At 44.8% G+C, this 9,706-nt stretch overlaps 1 protein-coding gene across 2 annotated transcripts in view; it reads right to left on the bottom strand.

Annotated features, from left to right (window-relative positions):
- Nucleotides 1-887: 887 nt before the first annotated feature.
- The window catches only part of HTR4 (5-hydroxytryptamine receptor 4), a 707,781-nt gene continuing 698,962 nt past the window's right edge, over nucleotides 888-9,706 (bottom strand). The window contains exon 7 of one of the 2 annotated variants that reach the window (XM_040406579.1): nucleotides 888-1,044. In XM_040406579.1, coding sequence (XP_040262513.1) covers nucleotides 957-1,044 — 88 coding nt within the window. In that variant the 3' untranslated portion in view covers nucleotides 888-956. The remainder of the gene's footprint in view (nucleotides 1,045-9,706) is intronic. The other variant, XM_040406590.1, reaches the window with a different exon arrangement.

Raw genomic sequence — 9,706 nt, 5'->3', positions numbered from 1 at the left:
TAAGCAAGAGAAGTTGATCTGCATTGTCTGTTGCTTCATAAATACAATATTAGCTTCGTTTTTCATTGGGTTTTCTTAAAAAAGGTGTTGACTCCATATTGATTATGTTATATAATTTAATGATAAGGCTAAAATAGTGCTGAAAATGTTTTAACATTGACCACACAGGTACTCTTTTTTTGTCATGTCCCTGTATTGGACAGAATTACTATAACATGGGCAAAACATTTATACCTGACCAGATACCGGTACAGAGTCCAAGTCTCCCACACATTTTACAATTAGCAGCAACATTATATTGTGCATGTTAAGCTGACCTTCATAAGACATCTATTAGTTGATGGCAAAACAACAACAAAACACCAAAGCTCCTGGAAGATCCTTTGGTTTTTACAAGGCTGCTGGGCAGCGAAGCAATACAAGATTACATGAGAGGGATGTGCCTCAACTACATGAACATAGATCATGTTCCTTTGAACATAACCATACATGCAGATACGTCATATGATGTACTGTTACCAATGTTCTTAGTCTAGTTTCATCAATGATCTCTACGCAAATACTGCATGTTCAAATCATCAGTTAGGCACAGGGGGCAGTATATATGTATGCATGTGTACTAGGACATGTTTACATACACTCATACTGTATACACACAAAGCTTGCCATGCTAATCCAGTCTTTGGTTGCTTTTTCTTTAGGATTTCAGGTACACCTGATTTGCAATGCTTTAGGGTCATTAAAGTCTAAACTTATGAACTGGTGACCACTGAAATAGAAATCCATATAGTGACTATGTGAATGGTCTCCTTCCAATGTACCAGAAGGTCTCCGTCCAATGTGCCAGGAGGACTCCAGTAGTGTGCAGTGATTTCTCTGCTGCCTATTGCAAGCAGCTCTTTTGTGCCATGTGTGGCTTTTGATTTTGTATCCACGCATTGGATCTTAGGAGTTGGCTATAAACAGGATTCTTGTGACTCTGGGTCATTGTGGATTGGAAGTTGCTCATTCTCCTGATGATGTCCATTATATAAAACTGTATACCTGAAAATAAAAGAAAACAATTAATATCGGAGTAACATCCATTTATAAAAGTGGTGCAAGTAACATGCTAAACTGTTCTGTCATGCACACATTCTATTGCTCCAACATCCTACCGTAGTTGTACAGAGTGACAACATGGGGCCATCTTGTACCTCAATGTGCCTCTAATGTGTCTTTATCTGCCATATTACAGAGCTATTCACCCCATATAATGGCATACAAGTGTGCCAGGACTTTATGTGCCTCAGTATAAGCTCTAAGCACACAGCGTTTATCAAATGTACGATACCACAAACACTTTTAGAGAAACACTTTTAGAGAAGAAAGTTATGGTTAACATGGTGCAAATGATGCACTAAATGTACTAACAGCTGTGGATTTGGTGTGCCATATTGGTATAATTGAAAATCACCTAGAAGCTGTCGTTCATTAGCAAAATCCCAGTTAGGGTGCCTGTACGCATTAGGGATTTGTTCAGGCTTTTTTTATGCAGTGTTAAGGGTGTAAAGGACAGATACTCCTTTTTTTTTTTTTTATCTGTTTGGTTGTAGCTTCAAAAACAGCTTTGTAAACATTTTAAAATAGAAATCCAAAGTCAGTTTTGGTACCGAGGTACCTCAGTACCAGAGCTGAGTTCGGATTCCTATTTTAAAATGTTTTAAAATAAGCAGATAAGAATACTGAAGTCATTTACCGAAGTCCAGGGGCGGACTGAGAACCCTCAGGGCCCCCGGGCAAAATAAATCAAGGGCCCCCTTACAGGCCCCACCCATGTTCTGCTGCAAGCCCCACCCTTGTCCCGCCTTCATGTCCCGCCTCCAGCCACACCCTACACAATCTTTAATAAGATTTCAAAGTTAAAGCGACACAAAAGGCACCCAGACCACTTCAGCTCATTGATGTGGTCTGTGTACAGTGTCCCTTTTGCAAATCGAGCTGCAATGTTCTAGAGAAACTGCATTGTTTACGTTCCAGCAATAAGTCGGCCTCTAGTGGCTGGCAGCCACCTGAGGGCTTCCTGGAGTAAAACAGACCGAAGGTCTGGTATCTGACGTTGGACGTCCTCACACTCTGCATGATGACCTCCAGGGTCAGATTTTTCCCCATAGGAAAGCATTGATTCAATGCTCTCATATGGGGTGATCTAATCTCAGCGTCCATTAGTGAGCCTCTGTTAGAAGCAGTGTGGGCATAACTACTGTGAAGGGGGCACATATCTGGGCATAACTACTGTGAAAGGGGGGGAGGCCCTTTACAGTAGTTATTAACCCCTTTCAGCAGTCCCTCCTTCAGTGAATGGGGGACTGCTGAAAGGGGTTAATAACTACTGTGAAGGGCCTAGCCGTCTGAGCAACCCCACAGATCATCCCTCCACCCACCTTGTACTTGTTCCACTGATCCGCTACTTGCGGGCTACATGGGCATGAGTTTAGTCACTTCGGTGCGCAATCCCATCCTGCGGCGCGTGATCCCACGAGACCCGTGACCTACAGCGGCGGGTCTTGAGGGATCATGCGCTGCAGGACGGGATTGCGCACCAAAGTGACTGAACTCATTCCCGCACAGCCCACAAGTAGCGGAACAATTACAAGAGGGGTGGGGAATAGCCAAATTAAAAAATATTTTGAACCAAAAGGTGTTATGGGGGCTCTGTGGATGGCACTGTTATGGGGGCTCTGTGGATGGCACTGTTATGGGGGCTCTGTGGATGGCACTGTTGTGGGGGCTCTGTGGATGGCACTGTTGTGGGGGCTCTGCGGATGGCACTGTTGTGGGGGCTCTGCGGATGGCACTGTTGTGGGGGCGCTGTGGATGGCACTGTTGTGGGGGGGGATCTGTGGGTGACACATACAGTCAGGTCCATAAATATTGGGACATCAACACAATTCTAAAATTTTTGATTACAATGAGCAGATAAAAGGTCCAGAGTTCATTTCAAGTGTGCTATTTGCATTTGGAATCTGTTGCTGTCAACTCTCAAGCTGAAATCCAAAGAGCTGTCACTATCAGTGAAGCAAGCCATCATTAGGCTGAAAAAAAAAAAAAAACATAAGAGAGATAGGAAAAAACATTAGGCAAGGCCAACAAAACTGTTGGGAACATTCTTAAAATGAAGGAACGCACCGGTGAGCTCAGCAACACCAAAAGACCCGGAAGACCACAGAAAACAACTGTGGTGGATGACCGAAGAATTCTTTCCCTGGTGAAGAAAACACCCTTCACAACAGTTGGCCAGATCAAGAACACTCTCCAGGAGGTAGGTGTATGTGTTTCAAAGTCAACAATCAAGAGAAGACTTCACCAGAGTGAATACAGAGGGTTCACCACAATATGTAAACCATTGGTGAGCCTCAAAAACAGGAAGGCCAGATTAGAGTTTGCCAAACGACATCTAAAAAAGCCTTCACAGTTCTGGAACAACATCCTATGGACAGATGAGACCAAGATCAACTTGTACCAGAGTGATGGGAAGAGAAGAGTATGGAGAAGAAAAGGAACTGCTCATGATCCTAAGCATACCACCTCATGAGTGAAGCATGGTGGTGGTAGTGTCATGGCGTGGGCATGTTTGGCTGCCGATGGAACTGGTTCTCTTGTATTTATTGATGATGTGACTGCTGACAAAAGCAGCAGCATGAATTCTGAAGTGTTTCGGGCAATATTATCTGCTCATATTCAGCCAAATGCTTCAGAACTCATTGGACGGCGCTTCATAGTGCAGATGGACAATGACCCAAAGCATACTGCAAAAGCAACCAAAGAGTTTTTTAAGGGAAAGAAGTGGAATGTTATGCAATGGCCAAGTTAATGACCTGACCTGAATCCGATTGAGCATGCATTTCACTTGCTGAAGACAAAACTGAAGGAAAATGCCCCAAGAACAAGCAGGAACTGAAGACAGTTACAGTAGAGGCCTGGCAGAGCATCACCAGGGATGAAACCCAGCGTCTGGTGATGTCTATGCGTTCCAGACTTTAGGCTGTAATTGACTGCAAAGGATTTGCAACCAAGTATTAAAAAGTGAAAGTTTGATTTATGATTATTATTCTGTCCCATTACTTTTGGTTCCTTAACAAGTGGAAGGCACATATGCAAACTGTTGTAATTCCTACACCGTTCACCTGATTTGGATGTAAATACCCTCAAATTAAAGCTGACAGCCTGCAGTTAAAGCACATCTTGTTCGTTTCATTTCAAATCCATTGTGGTGGTGTATAGAGCCAAAAATGTTAGAATTGTGTCGATGTCCCAATATTTATGGACCTGACTGTATATAGCACCTTATGCTATATATGTGTCATCCACAGATCCCCCCATAACAGTGTCGCTGTGAGTGAATGACCCCCAATACAGGGTCTGGGGGCCGGCATCTGGTGTTGTAATGGCAGCAGGGCCCGGTGCAGTCACTGTATTCTATTACACCGGGCCCCGCTCACTGTAATACTAATATTCATATGTGAACAACTTGAAATCCTCTGCGATCCTCGTGACGTCAGTGAGTTGCGCTGCCGCCCGGCCTGCTACTGAGTTTGTGAGTACAGAGAGCTCAGAGGGAGAGGATCGCAGAGGATTTCAAGTTGTTCACATATGAATATTAGTATTACAGTGAGCGGGGCCCGGTGTAATAGAATACAGTGACTGCACCGGGCCCCGCTGCCATTACCAGGCCAGCATAACATTCGGAATCGGGGTGCTGGGCACAGTGCTCCAGACTAAAAAAAATACCTAGTAGCCATTGGCTCCTGAACTGAAAAATTTAGGAGCCAAATTAAATTTTTAGTCGCCAAATCAAAACTGAATCAAAATTTGGTATCGTGACAACGCTACGCCGATCAGATTGGCGTAGGGTTGTTTTGATACCAAAGTTTTGATTCGCTTTCGTCACCATAAAAAAGTATTGCGATACTCAATACCGTGCAAAAAAACACCAAAAAAAGCTGCGTGCATTTTATGAAACATTCGGCCCATAATAGAACAGTCCTATCCTATTTTTTGGGGTGACAAGGTGACTAAAAATGGCGAATGCTCACCGCATAGGAGATATTTTTTAATAATTTAATAGTTTGGACTTTTCGGACACAGCGCTATGTAATATGTTTATTTATTGTTTATATATTTTATATGTAAAATTGGGAAAGGGGGGATTTAAACTTAAAGATGACCTTTCACCTGTATAAACTATGTGAACTGAGTATGCTGCCATATAGAGCGGCGCCCGGGGATCTCACTGCACCTACTATTATCCCCGGGCGCCGCTCCGTTCTCCCGTTATAGGCTCCGGTACCTTTGCTTTTTAAGTTATAGTAGGCGGGTCTTCCCTTGTCCTGTGGGCGTCTCCTTCTCCTAGGCTGCAGCGCTGGCCAATCGCAGCGCACAGCTCACAGCCTGGGAGAAAAAAACCTCTCAGGCTGTGAGCTGTGCGCTGCGATTGGCCAGCGCTGCAGCCTAAGAGAAGGAGACGCCCACAGGACAAGGGAAGACCCGCCTACTATAACTTAAAAAGCAAAGGTACCGGAGCCTATAACGGGAGAACGGAGCGGCGCCCCGGGGATAATAGTAGGTGCAGTGAGATCCCCGGGCGCCGCTCTATATGGCAGCATACTCAGTTCACATAGTTTATACAGGTGAAAGGTCCTCTTTAATATTTTATTGTACTTTCACACTAGCGTTTTTCATTTCCGGCATAGAGTTCCGTCACAGGGGCTCTATACCGGAAAAGATGTCTTCAGGTCAGTCTTTTTGACTGATCAGGCAAAAGATAAAACCGCAGCATTCTACGGTTTTATCTCTGGCGAAAAAAACTAAAGATTTGCCTGAATGCCGGATTCAGCATTTTTCCCCATAGGAATGTATTAGTGCTGTATCCGGCATTCAAAATACCGGAATGCCGGATCCATCCTTCCGGTTGAACCGTGCGATTTTCACACATGGTTGCTAGGATGAAAGTCTATTCACTGTATTACTTTCCCTTATAACAACATGGTTATAAGGGAAAATAATAGCATTCTTTAATGCAGAATGCGTAGTAGAAGGTCAATATAATAAACATTGGTGGCGCAGTGCGCCCCCCCAACACCCCAGTATAGTAAACATTGGTGGCGCAGTGCGCCCCCCCAACACCCCAGTATAGTAAATATTGGTGGCGCAGTGCGTCCCCCCCCAACATAATAAACATTGGTGGCGCAGTGCACCCCCCCCTAGTATAATAAACATATAAACATTGGTGGCGCAGTGCGCCCCCCCCCCAGCACCCCAGTATAATAAACATTGGTGGCACAGTGCGCCCCCCCCAACGTAATAAACATTGGTGGCGCAGTGCGCCCCCCCTCCCTAGTATAATAAACATATAAACATTGGTGGCGCAGTGCGCCCCCCCAACACCCCAGTATAATAAGCATTGGTGGCGCAGTGTGTCCCCCCCAACATAATAAACATTGGTGGCGCAGTGCGCCCCCCCTCCCTAGTATAATAAACATATAAACATTAGTGGCGCAGTGCGTCCCCCCCCAACATAATAAACATTGGTGGCGCAGTGCGCCCCCCCTCCCTAGTATAATAAACATATAAACATTGGTGGCACAGTGCGTCCCCCCCAACATAATAAACATTGGTGGCGCAGTGCGCCCCCCCTCCCTAGCATAATAAACATATAAACATTGGTGGCGCAGTGCGCCCCCCCTCCCTAGTATAATAAACATATAAACGTTGGTGGCGCAGTGCGCCCCCCTCCCTAGTATAATAAACATATAAACATTGGTGGCACAGTGCGCCCCCCTCCCTAGTATAATAAATATATAAACATTGGTGGGCAGTGCCAATGAGGGTTAAAAAAATAAATAAAAATATTGAGTGCGCGCCCCCCCCCCAGTATAATAAACATTGAGTGCGGCGCCCCCCCCAGTATAATAAACATTGAGTGCGCCCCCCCCTATAATAAACATTGGTGGCGCAGTGGGCAGTGCCAATGAGGGTTAAAATAAATAAATAAAAATTAACTCACCTCCTCCAATTGATCGCGTAGCAGCCTGTCAAAGGACCTGCGGTGACATCACTGTGCTCATCACATGATACATCACATGATCCATCACCATGGTAATGGACCATGTGATGGAGCTCAGTGACGTCACCACAGGTCCTGAAGAAAGAACAGGAGACCGGCAGCTGCGCGATCAATTGGAGGAGGTGAGTTAATTTTTATTTATTTATTTTAACCCTCATTGGCACTGCCCACTGCGCCACCAATGTTTATTATACGGGGGGGGGGGCGCACTCAATGTTTATTATACTGGGGGGGGGCGCCGCACTCAATGTTTATTATACTGGGGTGGGGGGCGCCGCACTCAATGTTTATTATACTGGGGGGGGGGGGGCGCACTGCGCCACCAATGAAGATAACTGAGCTGTTAATACAAATACAGGAGGCGGGTGCCGGAATAAAATAGCCAGCACCCGACTTCTATGACAGGGAGGTGCGATCAGCGGCAGTTAACCCCTCAGGTGCCGCTCCCTGTCATAGAGGTCGGGTGCCGCTTTTTGATTCCGGCACCCGCCTCCTGTATTTGTACGGTATTAACAGCTCAGTTATCTTCATTGGTGGCGCAGTGGCCACAGCCCCTCCCCCTGTCCCTCTTCTTATTGGCCGCGGCAGCAGCACAGGGGGAGGGAGAGACTCTTCCACTGCGCTGCTGATAAGAAGTGATAGTTCAGCTTCTGTCTGTGCCCGCCGCTGTATTCAGAGCTGCGGCGCGGCTCTAGTCGCAAATGGAGCCCTGGGGGATAACATTAACACATAATGTTATTCTGCGGCGGGCCCCCATCCCGCCCGGGCCCTCGGACCATGCGCGAAGTGCCCGACCGGTCAGTCCGCCCCTGCCGAAGTCTGTATGGAGCACATATATTTTAATGCTGTAACAGAAACAGCATTATAAACAAAGTTTTTTTTTTACAAATTGACTTCAGATCTATGATTTGAAGCTTAATTTCCTCAACTCTATATGTGATATATTACAATATGCCATAAAGTCCTTCATACACCAGATATGACTTTAGGAACTTTTACTAACAAGAGTAGTGCTCCAAAAATCTTGGACTATGAATTTTGCCCTTTAGTAAAAGCTATTCCTAAATCGAAAGATCATTCATAAAATGTGCACATGTTACAACCCGTCTATGGAATATAAACTATAACTATAAAAATAAAATAAAATTATATATATATATTGTAACGGACCGTTTCAGCAGACAAGGGGTTAAAATCCGTTTAGGCGATAAGCCCCTTTCTGAGAGACAGGCACAGCTACTGCAGGATACACCAAACTCCCGAACTGGATACAAAGTAGCACTCCAAACTGGAACCTCACGAATAGCTGCTAGCAGACGAACAGGAAAAGCATACAATCCTGGCAATCGGTCTTCTAACAGCATACAGTGAATCCCCCCAATAACGAGACAAGGCTCCGTTTTGAGGGTCAAGCAGTGGTCTGACTGTACTTGAAGTACAGCCTCTTTTATTCACAAAAAACAAACATAGTACTGCCCACAGGGGTTTGAAATACAACCAATCAGTATATTACAAGACATACAATGTAACTACAGCAACCAATCGTTCACGCCCCCAGAGGACCAGAATGAAGACTGTAACATAGGACAACATATCCCCACAATGCATCATGGTTTCCTCCTCTCTGTCCAGACAACCTGAAGAGCAATCCAATTATCTCTGAGGACAAAAGGAGATCGCCAATACACATGTGAGGACAACAGAACAGACATCACCATTTTAAACACACAATGGGACAATAGAAACACACCCAGCATATTCCCTCCCCTTATCCTGAGAGGAGACTCAATTATACATACAGTTAAACATACTTTCTACCCAACTTTCATAACTCTAAAACCATACATCGCATTCACATAAAAATTACATATTCGCAATCAATCCATTCAGGGGAACAACATATTAAAAAATGGCATGAATCAGACCAGGGGTTCAAAAGTTAGTAAAATATCTTTTGGGCCCTGGCTGGCACATGGCTATCTGGCTCAAACCAGTTTTACAGAGCCCTCTTTCCTGGAGACAATGGGAAATAATCAAATTATATCCAGGGATAGAGGCAGACTCCATTGAGCACATGGTTGCAAAAAGACATAAAATACAATAAAATACACAAGGTTACATTTACTACATAAAATAAAGACATGCAACATATCCCCAGATAGCTTAGGTCTGAGCGCATATTATTGAATGGCGCTCAGACCACACACATACAGTTCAATTGCCATGGAGCTTAAGTTTTGCATGGGCTGATGATAGGGCCCATAATCCTGGGGCAAGAGGCCAGCAGCCAGTCCTCTCCAAAGCCCAGTGGCGAGGTTGGTTTCGCCACATATATATATATAAAAATACAAATAGTGCAGCAGCACAGTCAGATGAGATGTACCGGGTGCAAACTCCCCACAGAGGTCGGCTCTTCCTCCACGAAATATATAAAAAACGAATGATGAGGCAGCACTTCCAGTATGAGGTGAACGGGTGAGGAACCCCAACTTTATTCAAGCGACGTTTCGGCCTACTCAATGAGGCCTTTCTCAAGCTTTTTAACAGAAACAGCATTATAAACAAAGTTTTTTTTTTACAAATTGACTTCAGATCTATGAT

Source organism: Bufo bufo, chromosome 1 (genome assembly GCF_905171765.1).
Source record: "Bufo bufo chromosome 1, aBufBuf1.1, whole genome shotgun sequence".
Classification (NCBI taxonomy): domain Eukaryota; kingdom Metazoa; phylum Chordata; class Amphibia; order Anura; family Bufonidae; genus Bufo; species Bufo bufo.
This window is presented reverse-complemented; position numbering and strand designations above follow the sequence as displayed.